Source organism: Rhinatrema bivittatum, chromosome 5 (genome assembly GCF_901001135.1).
Source record: "Rhinatrema bivittatum chromosome 5, aRhiBiv1.1, whole genome shotgun sequence".
In the NCBI taxonomy this organism is placed as follows: Eukaryota; Metazoa; Chordata; class Amphibia; order Gymnophiona; family Rhinatrematidae; genus Rhinatrema; species Rhinatrema bivittatum.
Window position 1 is genome coordinate 111600858 of NC_042619.1, and position 18501 is coordinate 111619358.

General features: G+C 42.6%; 1 protein-coding gene across 1 annotated transcript in view; it reads right to left on the minus strand.

Annotated features, from left to right (window-relative positions):
• TRPC4 (transient receptor potential cation channel subfamily C member 4) overlaps positions 1–18501 on the minus strand; it is a 544275-nt gene that overhangs the window by 334874 nt on the left and 190900 nt on the right. The window contains 1 exon segment of the mRNA XM_029602745.1: positions 17553–17957. Coding sequence (XP_029458605.1) covers positions 17553–17930 — 378 coding nt within the window. The 5' untranslated portion in view covers positions 17931–17957.

The following is an 18501-nucleotide window of genomic DNA, read 5'->3' on the forward strand; positions in this document are numbered from 1 at the left end:
ACACACACGCACAAATGTATGCTCACGTGCCAATTTGAAAGTTATCATCCCTGTGTGCACTATTTCTGAATAGTGTGTAATATTTCTAAAATCTAAAAAATGAAAAAAATTGGGGAAAAACGCGCATCCCTAATATTAATAATCCATAAATTCTAGAAATAAGTCCAGCAGTTATCACTGGTCTCAGAAATATTTTCTCAAATTCAGTAAAACCTCTCCTATCATATAATTTCATTTCTTTTGTACTTACAGGGGGGCCAATGTACTAAAGTGCATTAATTGAGTCATTAACAAGCATTAATTAGATTGCATTAAAGGCAAAGAGTTTCATTCAACATATTTTCTTGATTTGTTTTCCTACCATTGAATTCTTCTCTGAATGAATAAAAGTATCTGCTTATAAACAAGAATCTTTTGGTTTCCATTGAAAGATAAGACTGATTTTTACACTTCAGACCAAATTTCTACATTCTACAACACACATTTCTTTTGCCTATTTTAGGCTCATATTAATGACATACAAATTTGTTTGCACTGCTTTAGCAGTGTAGTTAAGATTTTTGCATTAACAGGTCTTTATTAACTTTTGTGCATTTTAATGTGTCTTATGATGAGATTCATCAAAATGCTATAAATATATCAGAAATAGCACCTGCACTAAAAATAAGCGCATGATTCGGAAAATTTCCTTTGTTCCTCATCACATAGGTAATTACCGTTAAGCACGTTATCTTTTCATGTGTCGCGATGTGACAACTTATCTCACGATGCGTCAGTTTGTCACTCGTATCAGCGTATCATGCATCATTTTATGCGGCATGTTGATTTATGCATGCTGAGTTATTTTTCCAGTTTATATATACTGGCTTCCTGCATCTGCCTCTTTGAGAGTGTGTCTAGGTGTTGGTTAGAGGAGAGGAGATGAATTGGTGGTTTAGTTGGTTGGTGTAGGAGATCTGCAATATCAGTGCATTGTCCTGTTCTTTTCTGTTCTCAGCTGTTTCCCTTTGCCTTTGTCTCTTGTCTTTATCTGTGAGTGAAAGTTTTTGTCAGTTTGTCACATTTGTCTATCTGTCTTTTTGTGTGGAAGAGTTAGGAGGAGTGGTGGTGGTGTGGAGGAGTGAGGGAAAGTGGTGGTGTTGGTGGTGGAATGGAGAAATGAGGAGGGATGGTGGAAGTATGGTGGTGTGGGGGAGTGAAAAGGAGAGGTGGTGGTGGTGGTGGTGTGGAAGAGTGAAGAGGAGGAGGAGTGGAGAGAATGGAATGTGAGAGGCAAGGGGAGAAAGAAGAGGAGAGGCATGAGGCGAGGTGGGAGGATGAGGGAAGGAGTGCTAGGGGAAAGAAGAGTAAGTGTAGGAAAAGGGACAGGAGTAGAGACAGGAAGAGGGGAAGGGACAAAAGGCTAGGGATAGTCAGAGAGGACAGAGGGGAGAGAAGTTGTAAGGCAGGTGCAGGAGAGGAGGAAAGGAGTAAAGAGGGGAATAAGCGCGAGAGTGAGGAAAGGGAGGATACCTCTCTAGAAGTGGAAGAGGCACCTCATTCTGGCAGCCAGGCAACTGGGTGCATTTGTCTGAGGGCGAGTCCGATCTCTGGAGGCTAGAGTGGCAGACCTGGAGGAGCTGAGGCAGACAGAGAGGTTAGACCTTCAGGGACATAGTAGCCAAGTCCCAACTTCAGACTGGTAGCCCTTGTGCTGCCTTGGAGGAAGAAGGTCTCATGATCAGAGAGCATCAACCTGGTGCAGCAGCAAAGGATCCTGTAACAAGGTGGTGCATTGTCCTCTCACACCGAGGATGTTTCTCCCAGGGCTACTGCCTAGGAGGGAAGGGTTAGGTTGGCCATCATAGTTGGTAATTCGATTATTAGGAATGTAGACTGCTGGGTGGCTGATGGGCGTGAGGATCGCCTGGTAACATGCCTACCTGGTGCGAAGGTGGCGGACCTCATGTGTCACCTAGATAGGATTTTAGACAGTGCTGGGGAGGAGCCGGCTTCATGGTACATGTGGGTACCAACAATATAAGAAAATGTGGGAGGGAGGTTCTGGAAGCCAAATTTAGGCATTTAGGTAGAAAGCTAAAATCCATAACTTCCAGGGTTGCATTCTCTGAAATACTCCCTGTTCCATGCGCAGGTCATCAGAGGCAGGCAGAACTCAGGAATCTCAATGTGTGGATGAGATGATGGTGCAAGGAAGAGGGTTTCAGTTTTGAAAGGAACTGAGGAATCTTTTGGGGAAGGGGGGAGTCTTTTCTGAAAGGATGGGCTCCACCTGAATGAGGGTGAAACCAGGCTGCTGGCACTAACCTTTAGAAAGGAGATAGAGCCGCTTTTAAACTAGAACAAAGGGAAAGCTGAGAGTCACTCAGCAGTGCATGGTTCGGAGAAAGGTATCTTCAAAGGATACTAATGATGCATTAGAATTAGGGCATCCCAACAGTGAGGTTCCAATAATAAGACAAGTAGTCCAAGTGCCTGTAACTAAAAACTCACCTGAGCTAAAAGATTCCAATTTATCCCTATTAATTAAAAAGCAAAATGAAAATACAAACAAAAAAACACTCTTTGAAATGTTTGTATGCTAATGCCAGAAGTCTAAGAAGTAAGATGGGAGAATTAGAATGTATAGCATTGAATGATGATATAGACTTAATTGTCATCTCAGAGACATGGTGGAAGGAGGATAACCAATGGGATACTGCTATACTGGGGTACAAATTATATCGCAATGACAGAGAGGAGCACCCAGGAGGCGGTGTGGCGCTTTATGTCCGGGATAGCATAGAGTCCAACAGGATAAAGATCTAGAGATGTGCTTCGTTTTGTTCTGCCGGGTCGTTTTTCGGTTCGAATATTTCGTGGTATAATTCGGGTGTTCACGTTTCGTTTTCGGGTCGTTTGTCCGAAAACGAAACGAGAAACCCGAAACCGGGCCGAAAAACGAACCGGGAAACGAAGCTAAAAAAAAACCCACCCCAAGCATTTAAACACGTTTCCAAACATTTTTAGTACATACAACCCCCCCCCCCCCCATCCCGATCCCTCCCCAAGACTTACGAAGATCCCTGGTGGTCCAGCGGAGTCCCGGCTTCCATTTGCCCTCCGTGCCCTAGTCCGTGCCAGTGCAAGCCGCGCGCCAAAATGGTGCCGAATAGCCCGAACGACCATGTCACAGGGGCTTTCGGCGCTATTGGTCAGCCCCTGTCACATGGCCATCGGCGCCATCTTGTGCTCCTATCATGTGACAGGAGCTGACCAATGGTGCCGAAAGCCTCTGTGACATAGTATGGGCAAAGGCTATCGGCGCCATTTTGGTTACTGGCAGCCGAAAACGAAATCGCTCTCCGACCCTTGCTGGACCCCCAGGGATTATTGGCAAGCCTTGGGAGGGTCAGGAGCCCCCTCCTGACCCTCCCAAGGCTTGCCAAGATGGAGAGATGGACAATGAAATGCTAAGAGAAATTAGGGAAGCTAACCCAATTAGTAGTGAAGCAATAATGGGAGATTTCAATTTCCAAGACCAACAGTACATAGGAGCAAAATCCTGCACTCCAAGCAATATCGCAGAAACCACAAGTGCAGGCACACAGTTCAATCCTGACAGAGTACTCCAAATCGGTGTATATATTAAATGCTTTTAATTCTTCAATATGGCAACTCCTCTGGCTCATACAAACATCAGACTTAATGGCGTCCCCCGATACGGTACCCGTGTTTCGCCGCGGGCTGCATCGGGAGGGCTCGCCAATAGGAATTCATAAGAGACACGGTACCCGTGTTTCGCCGCGGGCTGCATCGGGAGGGCTCGCCAATAGGAATTCATAAGAAAGCTGTAGAAGATAAATATACATCAGGACAACACAACAGGACTTATAACCGAATATAAAGTGCAACAATATACAACATCATAACATACCTGACAGCATGAGAACTTCAAAGTGACAGGGAGCGCACTACCCTTTCCCACTGACAGGTATTTAAAGCTGATTAAGGCGCCAAAACAGGAAGACAGACCACGTGGGACTTCAACGTCCCATTCATTGGCTGCCGTTCCTGTGATGCGCCTCAGCAGGGTTGTAAACCAAACAGTGCTTGTGAATGACCGGCGCTAAGGGAGAGCTCTATGTGAACAAAAACCATTCAATGTCTCGATTTAACCCCTTAGGAGATACTGAATCCAACATAAAAATCCAACGTTGTTCGATACGCCCCAGTTGTTCAGAATAGTTACCCCCTCGTGGGCACCGCGGGAATACCTCCAGAACACTGTATGTAAGATCTGACAAGGTGTGTGATGTTTTAACCCAATGGTCTACGAGGGGTTCGTTTTCACGGGAGTGACGAATATTAGAGCAATGCTCTATAATTCGAGTTTTTACCATGCGGGATGTTTTCCCAACGTAGATCAGAGGACAAGGGCATGTAATCACATAGATTACTCCAGCCGTAGTGCAATCAGAGTAAGAACATAACCTAAAAGGTTTTTTAGAAACTGGATGAATAAAACTAGTGGAGGGTGAAGTATGAGAACATACAGTGCAGCGTCCACACGGGTGGTGACCAGGTACACTATCGAAATTCCGTGGCCCCGGAATGTCAGTGTGAATGAGTTTGTCTCGTAAATTTTTTCCTCGTCGAAAAGTAAATCTGAGGGGACCCGGGAATAGAGTGTGTAAGGAAAGGGCCTCCCAATGTCTGCGAATCATCGCAGTAATCTGGCGGCTCAGGGTGGAGTATGGCAAAATACAATTTGTAACTGTTTGATCATCATGGGATGATGGTAAAAATAATAAGTCACGATTGGTGTACAAAGCCCGTTTCATCGCCTTTTTAACAACGTGCCTCGGGTACCCCCGGGAAATAAAGCGAGAGGACATGGTTTGAGCCTGTTTGAGAAACTCACATCTAGTAGTACATAGTCTACGAAGCCGAAAGAATTGGCCAGTGGGAATATTCCTTCGTAATGTACTGGGGTGACAACTTTGAAAGGCAAGTAAAGTGTTCCTGTCAGTTTCCTTGCGGTGGATGGTGGTCGAAAAACGGCCCTCATCCACAGACACAAGTACATCCAAGAATGCTATATGGGACCGATGTAAACAAAAATTAAACTGTAGATTAGAGTCACATGAGTTAAGCCAATCAATGAACAAATAAAATTGAATCTCCGTACCCTGCCAAAGTAAAAAAATATCATCAATGTAGCGGAGCCACACTGCTATGTATTGAAACCATTCACCAGGGTACACAAAAAGATCCTCAAATTCCGCCACGTACAAGCACGCCAAACTGGGGGCCATAGTCGAGCCCATAGCAGTGCCCTTTATCTGGAGATAAAACATCTCACCAAATCTGAAAAAATTCTTCGTGAGTGCCAGAGTGGCTAACGTAACTAGCAAGGAAGTGGGGACACGCTGGGGACCAATGCGAGAGTTCAAGGTTTTTTCTATAACTTGTAAAGCAGCAGTTTGGGGAATACTCGTGTACAGAGAAATAATATCCAGTGTGACAAATAAAAACGGTTCACTGGGAACAGGTGTCATGTCCAAAAGGGTGATGAAATGTAAGGAGTCCCTTATGTATGATCGAATACGGGGTACGAATGGTTTCAGAAACAGGTCCACGAATTGGGACAGGGGTTCTAACAGCGAACCAATGCCTGCCACAATGGGTCGCCCTGGTGGGTTCTGTAGATTCTTATGTACTTTTGGTAAAGTATAAAAGACCGGGGTAATCGGGTGTTCTGGTGTAAGGAACTTGGCCTCACGAGGGGTCAAAATATGGCGGTCCAATGCATCTTCCACCACTTGTATAACCTGCTGACGTAACTGAGGGGTGGGATCCTCAGTTAAGGGAAGATAGAATGATATATCGTTTAATTGTCTAAATGCTTCAGACATGTATTGGTGTTTGTCCTGGATAACAATGCCTCCACCCTTATCGGCGGGTTTAATAATAATAGACGAATCTTGCCCAAGAGATAGAACGGCCCGATGTTCAGATTTTGATAAATTGAACTGGGTATAATGCTGCCTTGACACCAACTCAGTCATACCCTGATCTACCAGCCGCTCAAAATCCATAATGAGCGGATCTCCGAGGCCAGGAGGCACCCATCTGGATTTTGGACGGGCTAGGGATAGGTCTGGGCTGGGAGGCACATCTGCAAAAAACATTTTAATCTTCAACAAACGACAAAAACGATATAAATGTATTCGAAGATCAAACAAATTACATTTTGCAGTGGGCACAAAAGAAAGTCCTTTAGATAAAACCCCTAATTCAGAGTCAGTAAGGGCGCGTGAGGATAAATTAAATACCGAAGGCAGGTCTACAGCCATGGGTCTGGAACTGCATGGGTCGCTCTGGTCACTCGAGGAGGAGGCTGAAATTGTTGATTGCGGCCGCGGGACCGAGTCGTGCGAATAGGTTTGGTAACAGGGCCGGGATCGGGTGGATGTTGGCCTGAGTCTAAAAAAGACGCTGCTATAGACGCATAGCGTGATGATGGTGTACAGGTAGAAGAACTGGATGATGCTGTTGCCGGGCGAGTTTCCTCCCGAGGTGGTCTTGGACGAGCTGTCTGAACCTCTTCGCCAGAGGAATCGCCGGAGTTGTCGTGCGCGAAAGTTACTTTTCTCGCAGGTTGTGGACGAGACTTGGCCATCCATTTATAAACGAATCCTGATTTGTAATCCGTCTCGTCCCGAATAAACTTTTGATACTTCACAGTTTTTAAATCAGTCCGAAACTTGTGAAGTTGAATTTGAAATTCGGAGTGTTCCTGGTCAAAAACTTCTGTAGATAAAGAGTGTTTAATAGTGTCCAAATTATTTGTCAACTCCTCCTGAAGTGTAGTTTGTAGAGTCTTCGTGGTCTCAATGATCAATACCATTAGATCCAAGGAGCACTTGTTAAGTATCTGATTCCATCGAGTAATAAAAGTGCTATTGTCCGTGTGTAACCGGGGCTCCTTCTGAACACGGAGACCCCGCGGGATCCGGCGGACTCGGCAGTATTCGATCAAAGTAGCAGCGTGTAACTCTGCTCGAGTCAAGCGTTTCTGAATATCTATAACGTCAGTCCAAGTGACAGTGGATGAAGGGACAGGTAGCGGGTCATCAAAGAAAAGCCGGTCTGACAACACTGCATTGAGCTCAGCTTCCGAATAACTAAAAGTTTGATCATCGGCTGCCATTTAAAGCCCAAGGATAAAGGTAATCCAAGACCAACAGTACATAGGAGCAAAATCCTGCACTCCAAGCAATATCGCAGAAACCACAAGTGCAGGCACACAGTTCAATCCTGACAGAGTACTCCAAATCGGTGTATATATTAAATGCTTTTAATTCTTCAATATGGCAACTCCTCTGGCTCATACAAACATCAGACTTAATGGCGTCCCCCGACACGGTACCCGTGTTTCGCCGCGGGCTGCATCGGGAGGGCTCGCCAATAGGAATTCATAAGAGACACGGTACCCGTGTTTCGCCGCGGGCTGCATCGGGAGGGCTCGCCAATAGGAATTCATAAGAAAGCTGTAGAAGATAAATATACATCAGGACAACACAACAGGACTTATAACCGAATATAAAGTGCAACAATATACAACGGTCCCATATAGCATTCTTGGATGTACTTGTGTCTGTGGATGAGGGCCGTTTTTCGACCACCATCCACCGCAAGGAAACTGACAGGAACACTTTACTTGCCTTTCAAAGTTGTCACCCCAGTACATTACGAAGGAATATTCCCACTGGCCAATTCTTTCGGCTTCGTAGACTATGTACTACTAGATGTGAGTTTCTCAAACAGGCTCAAACCATGTCCTCTCGCTTTATTTCCCGGGGGTACCCGAGGCACGTTGTTAAAAAGGCGATGAAACGGGCTTTGTACACCAATCGTGACTTATTATTTTTACCATCATCCCATGATGATCAAACAGTTACAAATTGTATTTTGCCATACTCCACCCTGAGCTGCCAGATTACTGCGATGATTCGCAGACATTGGGAGGCCCTTTCCTTACACACTCTATTCCCGGGTCCCCTCAGATTTACTTTTCGACGAGGAAAAAATTTACGAGACAAACTCATTCACACTGACATTCCGGGGCCACGGAATTTCGATAGTGTACCTGGTCACCACCCGTGTGGACGCTGCACTGTATGTTCTCATACTTCACCCTCCACTAGTTTTATTCATCCAGTTTCTAAAAAACCTTTTAGGTTATGTTCTTACTCTGATTGCACTACGGCTGGAGTAATCTATGTGATTACATGCCCTTGTCCTCTGATCTACGTTGGGAAAACATCCCGCATGGTAAAAACTCGAATTATAGAGCATTGCTCTAATATTCGTCACTCCCGTGAAAACGAACCCCTCGTAGACCATTGGGTTAAACATCACACACCTTGTCAGATCTTACATACAGTGTTCTGGAGGTATTCCCGCGGTGCCCACGAGGGGGGTAACTATTCTGAACAACTGGGGCGTATCGAACAACGTTGGATTTTTATGTTGGATTCAGTATCTCCTAAGGGGTTAAATCGAGACATTGAATGGTTTTTGTTCACATAGAGCTCTCCCTTAGCGCCGGTCATTCACAAGCACTGTTTGGTTTACAACCCTGCTGAGGCGCATCACAGGAACGGCAGCCAATGAATGGGACGCTGAAGTCCCACGTGGTCTGTCTTCCTGTTTTGGCGCCTTAATCAGCTTTAAATACCTGTCAGTGGGAAAGGGTAGTGCGCTCCCTGTCACTTTGAAGTTCTCATGCTGTCAGGTATGTTATGATGTTGTATATTGTTGCACTTTATATTCGGTTATAAGTCCTGTTGTGTTGTCCTGATGTATATTTATCTTCTACAGCTTTCTTATGAATTCCTATTGGCGAGCCCTCCCGATGCAGCCCGCGGCGAAACACGGGTACCGTGTCTCTTATGAATTCCTATTGGCGAGCCCTCCCGATGCAGCCCGCGGCGAAACACGGGTACCGTGTCGGGGGACGCCATTAAGTCTGATGTTTGTATGAGCCAGAGGAGTTGCCATATTGAAGAATTAAAAGGATTTAATATATACACCGATTTGGAGTACTCTGTCAGGATTGAACTGTGTGCCTGCACTTGTGGTTTCTGAGATTTCAATTTCCCCAATATTGACTGGGTAAATGTAACATTAGGACATGCTAGAGAGATAAATTCCTGGATGGAATAAATGACAGTTTTATGGAGCACTTGGTTTAGGAACCGTCGAGAGAGGGAACAATTTTAGATCTAACTCTCAGTGGTGCACATGATTTGGTGAGAGTGGTAATTGTGGTGGGGCTGCTTGGCAATAGTGATCATAATATGATCAAATTTGAATTAATGACTGGAAGAGGGATAAGTAAGAAAATCCACAGCTCTAGTGCTAAACTTTCAAAAGGGAAACTTTGATAAAATGAGAAAAATTGAAAAAAATTGAAAAGAGCAGCTACAAAGGTAAAAAGTATGCAAGCGATGTGACCATTTTAAAAAATACCATCCTAGAAGGCTGATTTCAGTGCCAGGAAAGTAGTGGAAATTGTTATAAACATCAAAATCACAGAACATATAGAAAGACATGGTTTAATGACACAACTTCAGCATGGCATTTCCCAAGGCAAGTCTTGCCTCATAAATCTGCTTTACTTTTTTGAAGGAGTTAATAAACATGTGGATAAAGGTGAACCGGTAGATGTAGTGTATTTGGATTTTCAGAAGGCATTTGACAAAGTTCCTCATGGTTACGTATAGTAACATAGTAATGACGGCAGAAAAAGACCAAAATGGTCCATCTACCATCTAGTCTGCCCAGCAAGCTTCCCAAGGTAGTAACTGCCACTCCATGCAGGTTACCCTCAAGCTTTTTTATTTATTCCCATCCTCTAGCCTTTAGGGATCCACAGTGTTTATCCCACGCCCCTTTGAAATCCTTCACAGTTTTAGTCTTCACCACTTCCCCTGGAAGGCCATTCCAGGCATCCACCACCCTTCTCCATGAAGAAATATTTCCTGACATTAGTTCTAAGCCTTCCTCCCTGGAGTTTCAAATTGTGACACCTAGTTCTTCTAAATTGTTTCCAATGGAAAAGGTTTGTTGACAACCATGGATCATTAAAACCTTTCAAGTATCTGAAGGTCTGTATCATATCACCCCTGCTCCGCCCCTCCTCCAGGGTATACATATTCAGGTTCTTCAACCTCTCCTCACAAGTCATTCGATGGAGAACACCCACCATTTTGGTCGCCCTTCTCTGGACCGCCTCCATCCATCCATTGGAACTGTATCACAAATCTCCTGCAGAAAAGACAGAATGGGGGCATCATTTTCCCCACAGTCACTTTGAGATATGGCTGCCAAACTACAGCATGCTATAAGACAGTAGAAGCTAACCTGTAGCTTAGTATGAGCCTTAAAAGCCTATTTCCCTACCCTACGTGCATGTCAACTTTTCCTGTGACACTATATGACCACTATAGCACTAGCTGAATCTAGGTCATAACTTCTATACTAATAAACTACATCTGGGGATTCCACCAAATGTGTAGCAGCCACTCACAACCAGGCTACTCGTTTGTGGCAGTCATTAAACCCTGAAGCATTGGATTGGAGCTACCACACCTGTCCTAGCAGAAAAACCTCTACCTTGTGGTCTGAATGTGCAAGACCCTGGATACTCTGTAGATTGTCCTCCAGAGATACAAGTTTGTCAGCCCTGACACATTGAATATGCTAAGCCCAACAATGCACCGGCCGCTGCTTCTGGTTTACCTGTGTGATGGCCAAGACAAACAGTGCCTGACATCCTGGCTGACCCATCACTAACAAGGCACACCTGATCTGCGAGTATCAGCAGTATGGACACTTAAAGGTTGTGATTAACCAGTGAGATTTCAACTGTTCCAAATGGCAGGATTAGAAAAGGCCAGTGTTTAAAACTGAACCCGTAGAAAGTATGTAGTCGCTGCTCAGACACCAAACTTTATGGCAAGTGCATTGTTTGACTTCACAAGATTAGCAGCCCTCTCGAGCATGGGGAGAGAAAGACAGGCCCTGGAACAATGGCATGCAGACCTAACAGTACAAATCACTTGTCATGTCAGCCATGCTGCTATATCCCCCACAGCCCCCCCACCACCACCATGTCTATGCCATTTGCTGCAAACACATAGCCAAAGATGGAATAGAGAAAGAAGCATCTATTTTACCTAAGAGCCACTTGTCACCGTAGAGGCATCCTCAACATTTTCAAAGAGGCCCGATTGACTAAGTAGAAAGGAATGATGCACAGCACCCAGATACATGGCCACCACATCGTGGATGTGCATTCAAGTATCACAGACCACTTGCACAATGAGGGAGTGTAACAGTTTTCTCTTGTAGAAGATCGCCTCCCTGTCATGGGGTGGGATAATGGCTACATGAGTTTAGTCTATAGCTCCAAGAACACTGGGAAAATTAGCGATGGCATAAAAGCCTCTCTTCAGTTCCATCAAGTCCTGCCTGCTCCGAGGAAATGCCATAGAGCAATTTATGCGGTCAGATACAGCTGTTATGATCCGGTGCAAACAGTGGGAAAAAGTGGTTTGGAACATTTCCCCCACAACCCCTACTGTCATTTGGAAGGAGTTGGTTGCCAGGAAATTCAAGATGGCCAACAGTTTTGTGAAGCCCGGCACAGTGTAGGATCTTTCCATGACCTGATCCAGATCCCCTTGGATTTCTTCATATTATTCTAGGATAGCCTGAGAGCTGAGGCAATACCTGCTAACCACATAATCCTCTGGCATGCCCAGCAATGAGGCTCATGGAGGAAAGAAGCACTCCCTGTATCTCCTCTGCCATGCCTGCTTGCTTGCCAAGCACTGCTGTGGGCCTCAACCCTTTACCTGTGGGGCCAGTGGCTTGGGCGCCAGTGCAGGGACTTCCCTAGGAGGACTGGAACTTCCCTTGCCTGTTCTTTTGATTGTTGTTCTTGTTGTTGTTGTCTGTGGCGAGCCTCCTGAAACATCCAGTATCCCCCAACAAGTAAACTTACCACAAACATTAAGGGTTTAGGAAGACAGGCTAGGTAAGAAAAGGTGTTTTTATTGGCCCAGGAGGGTGTGGTATGTGTTTTTTATAAAAGACCTCATTTTATCTTGCATGATAATAGCCACGATCAGTGATAACGGCTGTGGGCACGCAATAAAAACTTTTTTCCCTTCTATCACAAAAAAATTTAAAGTGAGATATTTCTGATGTTTAATCTTGCATTAATGTGCATTAATCTATTGCAGAATGCGGTAGGACACCTTAATTTGCATTAACTCCTCCCACTTGCATACTAAAATTAAAAGTGATCATTGGCTCTGAGTTAACATTGAAGAATCATATTGCTAATAAACTGAAAGACGAATATAACAAATTGCACACACTAAAGCAATTAAAACCTCTGCTAGACGAATATAATTTCAGAACAGTATTCCAATCCTTATTATTTTCTAATATCATTTATTGCAATGCCTTACTCTTAGGGCTTCCTCAAACCACTATTTGCCCCCTGCAAGTTTTTCAGAATGTGGCAGCAAGGGTCCTCTCAAACACAAGAAAATATGATCACATTACGCCTGTATTAATCAAATTATACTGGTTACCTATAAACCATCGCATAGAGTATAAAGCTCTATGCATCATTCACAAAATTTTATATGGAGAAACAACAGAATGGCTCAATGCCACAATTAGACTATAGGGATGTGAATCGTTTTTTGACAATTTAAAACAATCGTCAGATATATTTTAAATCATCAAAAATCATTAAGAGTCGCAATACAATAGAAATTCCCCCGATTTATCATGAAAAATCATAAATCGGGGGAGGGGGAGGGCGGGGAAAACCGGCACACCAAAAAACCCCCCTAAACCCACCCCGACCCTATAAAACAAATCCCTTACCTTCCCCCACCCTCCCGAACCCCACCAAAACTTTTTACGAGTACCTGGTGGTCCAGTGGGGGCGCGGGGACTGATCTCCCGCTCTCGGTCCATCGGCGCCATTTTGGCTGCCACTCAAAAATGGCGCCGATGGCCCGATAAAAAAAACCACCACCCAACCCTTTAAAAACGACCCCTTAGCTTCCCCCACCCTCCCAATCCCCCCAAAACATACCTGGTGGTCTAGTGGTGGTCCCGGGAGCGATCTCCCGTTCTCAGGCCATTGGCTGCCACTCATAAAGATGGCGCCAATGGCCCTTTGCCCTTACCATATGACAGGGTATCCGTGCCATTGGCCAGCCCCTGTCACATGGTAGGAGCACTGGCTGGCCGGCGCCATCTTTAAAGATGGCCGCCGCCATCGTAAAGATGGCTGCCGCCGTATTTAAAGATGGCCGCTGCCATCTTTAAAGATGGCGCTGGCTATCCAGTGCTCCTACCATGTGACAGGAGCTGGCCAATGGCACGGATACCCTATCATATGGTAAGGGCAAAGGGCCATCGGCGCCATCTTTATGAGTGGCAGCCGACGGCCTGAGAATGGGAGATCACTCCCGGGACCACCACTAGACCACCAGGTATGTTTTGGGGGGCTCGGGAGTGTGGGAGAAACTAAGGGGTCATTTTTAAAGGGTCGGGTGGGGTTTTTTTATCGGGCCATCGGCGCCATTTTTGAGTGGCAGCCAAAATAGCGCCGATGGCCCGAGAGCAGGAGATCGGTCCCCGCGCCCCCACTGGACCACCAGGTAATCGTAAAAAGTTTTGGGGGGGTTCTGGAGGGTGTGGGAAGGTAAGGGGTTAATTTTAAAGGGTCGGGCCTCACTACAAAAAAAATAACGATGTGAATCGGAACCAATTCCGATTCACATCACCCACATCACCTACGATCAGATTTTTTCCCCCCTCTAGCCGAACCCGATCGTTAAGACGGTCGGGCACACGATTCACATCTCTATTAGACTACATACACCTCAAAGAAATCTGCGATTGCGTAACAAGGGCCTGCTTACTATTTCCACGGTGCAAACAGCACACTTAACGCAAGTGAGAAACAGAGCAATTTCAATAGCAGGACCCAAAATCTGGAATGAGTTACCAGAGCAGCTAAGACTTCAACAAAATATGAAAGAATTTAAAAAGGAACTCAAAACGTGGCTATTTCATAAGGTATACATTGAGCATGAACACATCCAGTAAGACCAGAACAGTTGAGCTGATATTAATCTTATTTTATTTTGTTTTTATTTAATTTAGTGTTTAACTGTCTTACTATTGTATTTTGATTATTTTTATGATTTTTTTCTTTTATATATCAAATTTCTAATATGTCTGAATTTTATGAAATACTGTTATTGATAATATGTATTTATTTATTCTTTTATTATTATTATTATTATTATTGAATTTTAAGTATTTTGTAAACCATTGTGATGGAATATTTTCTTAATGATGGTATTTAAAACCTGATAAATAAATAAATAAAATACATACATTTGCATGTTAACTTGTGTTGCGCTATTTATCGCATATGTTATGCGTATTAGACCCCATTTAAAATGCTTTTGGGCCCTAATACAGGTCCTTTCCACTGCAACTCACTACCATCAGATCTTAGGCTTGAACAATGCCCCATCACTTTCAAAAAAAGACTTAAAACTTGGCTTTTCTCTCAAGCATACGCCTGAGCTGATTTTCACAATATCCCCCTTCCAGGACAAGTTCATTTCATACTACTTTATTCAATAATACTAGAACCAATTGCATATCCATATAGACAAGTTTCAAATAGTAGATACTCAATTTGATTCTTTCTTATTGCCTGTCCATAAGATTGTTGTTATTTATTTGTTGTACTATTTTGCCTTAATTTTAATTTCAATTTTGTCCAAGTTCTCTCGCCTGTTCTATGTAAGACTCATATGTTTTAGTCATCCTAATGTTATATGTAAACCAAAGTGATTAGTAACATTGTTACCAGAACCTCGGTATATAAAAATGTTAAATAAATAAATAAATAAATAAATAATACAATTTGATGAATAACCCAGTTAGTTTTTAATGCAATAATATGAAATGAGCTATTTTGTATCTCATTACTTCATTACCATAGGTTTTGTGTTAAAACTCTCGAGGTAAATTAACAAACTTGAAAAATGCTATTAAAATTAATAAACTAGATTGCACATATTAAGAGCCCTTTTAAGAAATGTTAATGATTTCAAAAGTATAACACACGTCAGTACATTAGCCTCAGTGTTTCTTAGTTGTAGAATTTCAAACTCTCTAAGAGTTCAAACTATAAAGATTTTACAAAATAAGAAGGCACTATAGGAGATTTTCCTCTCAGTGCCAGCTCATTTTAATATTATGCAAATGTGGATTACAACATTTTGCTTGTGAAATGGTCCATTCAAAAATCAAAATCACAAACATTTTTCCAAAAGAAACAACTATATCTTGCTGATGTATAGTTAATTTTCACAGGAAATGAGGCATTAGTTCATTTTTGCTTGTATAAATTAGCTCTTGCAAAATTGTTAATTAACTTATTTGCATGATTTTTCAACTCATTAGTGATTTTGCTTACTTTCTGTAGACAGCATTATATGCAAAAACAGCAAGTGCAAAACCAGAAAATATCATGCCTTGAATTTTGCAAGCACGATAATGTGGTATTTGTCCTTTTTGCATGCAGAATTAACTTTGTAAAACCATTCATGGATTCATATGTCAGTATATCAATATTATCATGTCTGTGTGCCTGTCTGCCTGTACTGTACTGATAAGCATGCCACATTCATCCAATAACTTCTGAAACAATTATCCTATTTTATTCAAATTTCTCCCACATAGAGTTGAACATTCAGTAACCATTGATTTATAATTTTCATATGTCCTTCACAACTCCATCAGTGAGATGCTGATGTATCAAAGTGTGAGGCTGTTTACAAAAGAGATAATCCATGCAAAAACACTAAAGTGCATGATTGCATTTTTGAAAAACAGAGCACATTATTTGGTGATTTTGAGTGCACAATTATTTTTTTGTAAAGCCCTATGCAAAACGTAAGCTAAATTGCTAATGAACTGAGAAATCATGCAAATCAGCTCATTAGTGATTCAGGAATTACACATGCAAAGTTTCACAAAAATGAAATTTTGTGCAAAGCATAACTAGTTCTCAAGAAGGGATAGTTAGGTTTTTTTTGCACAAAAGTCCACAATTTTGTGCAGACATATTTTGCAAGAAGAATGATGCACTTCCTAATTGCATAATTTTTTAATGAGTCAGATTTGTAAGAGAAATTTCCTGTGGTAACAGTTCATTTTGTGGAATGTATTTTTCTTTTTGATGTATTGGCCTCTTAGAATCCCTTTTTCCTTTAATTCCTTTAGGGAAACAGGTCAGTTCACTTCAGTTTAGTTGATGACTCAGAGAGGTTAAAACACATTTTGATGTCATCAAGGATTCTTAAAGCTGCCCTGCCACTGACTGACACTGAGCATTTTGAAAGCTGACCTGCCATTGTTTAGTAGTCATAACCATATGCAAAAAACTAGGCATCATGAAATATTCACATATCTCCTTCTAGATGTTGCAGAAAATTAAATTGTTGGGGAAAAAGATATGTTTTGAAAATTATGCACAGACATTATGTACTTTCTTGGGGTGTGGGGATGGGAGTAGCGCTTAGAGCTTAAATGTGGCCCTAGGACATGCACACCATTCTGGGGTATTTTAAGAGTATTTTTGGTGCTGAAAGAATAAAGTATATATCACACTTTTATTCGTCCAACAATAGCCATCCTAGCATTTTAAGGACCTGATTTTCAAAGCATCACTTACATGCATAAAACACTTTAAGAGCATAAATAGTACTTTGAAAATCAGTTGGGGTCCAGTGTGCAAAAAATTCTGCACGCAACCTGGTTTCATATATATTTTCACATGCACTTGGGAGTAGGTGTTCTAGAGGGTAGGGTGGGGATATGATTTATTTACATATTTTAATTTCTCTGAAAGTATGCGTATAAGTTAATCATGCACAAGTTATGCACTGCTTGGAGGAGATATAACTTTGTGAATTAAGAATTTTTCACATTGCCTGGCAATTAAGGAAGGACTTTCAAGGCAAACTTATGTGCATAACTTTGCTTTGATAATTCTCGGTAAGGTTTGCATGCACATTGTACACGCAGACCTTCCTGCTGTAAAGGGAGTAATAAGATGACCCTCCCTGTGTTTTTCCTAAGACCAGTGTATTGTGGTTACACAGAGAAATACGACTTTCTTTAAAATACTGGAAAACCTAAACAATTTTGCTTCACAAGTTTTTGCTGATCAAGGTGAATCAATCACGAAGCAGAAATGTTTATGTCAATTGTTAATAAATTGTTGCAAACCAATTTTCTTTGGAAAAGTGCATTCACTGAACATGGCAAAATTATTTTAAAAGCAAAGTTAAGCAATGTGCTTTTGCTCAAATTCACAATATAAATCTTTATTACTTTTAGATATTTGAACCTTAAACAAATGGAAACAATTCTGCACCAACCTGTTTCTCGCCACTGGGTTTTTTGTGATTTAATAACAGCTCAACAGCTTCAACCACCTCTTTCCTTATAGCATGTAATAAGGCATCTCCAACGTAGACATTAAAGCTTAAAAGCAGCTCGATGAGTTCAAGATTCTCATTCTCAATAGCAATGAGGAGAGCAGTCCTTCCAAGAGGATCAATGCAATTAATATTGATTTTAAAATAGATTTCAGCTTCCTCCAGAGCCTGTTTGACACTGGCATAATCTCCCTTCTCTACAGCAGTTAAATAAGCTTTCTCCGCTGGAGAGAGTTCAGATTCTGCACGCACTATGCGCAGTGGGATACGATCTCTGTAGGGGGCATTGATGCTTCTTTTGTAGTATAGCTGGGACATGTTTTATGGCACGTTATATCGTTGTCTCTGAAAAGAAAAAAAAAGTAAGTTTCAATATTCTTGAAGTGAGCTATTGATAATAAAATATGTTCAATTTAATTTGTTTTAGTAAAGTTGCAATAGCCATATTGGTCTTGGAGAAGAGAGCTTGTCTAATCCTTATAACTCATGTGCTAGACAGGTTTTGACAAAGACGGCCATGGATGCAAGAATGGGCCACACAAAAACAACTGGCTCAGCAAATTTCCCCAAGCAGCTCAAAACCAGAGATCTTGGCTGGGCTAGTACAGGTTAGGTCCTAGCCCTAAACTGCATTAGGAGCATGTAGAGTCTTCTGGAAGGCCACCCCTCATTTTCTGCAGCTAAGATGCAATAATGGGACAGGTGCATGCCAGGGCCAGCCTGAACAGGAAATGCATTTCCATAGCTGGAATGCCAGGCTGTCTGGGTGCCTCCTTAATAAGCAGCCTTAAGTAGTAAGTACCACACAGAACAGGAAGGCAGATAGACATCCTGAAAGAGAGGAGATATTCCACCATTGTACATACCCTTCCCACTCCCCCAGCATTAG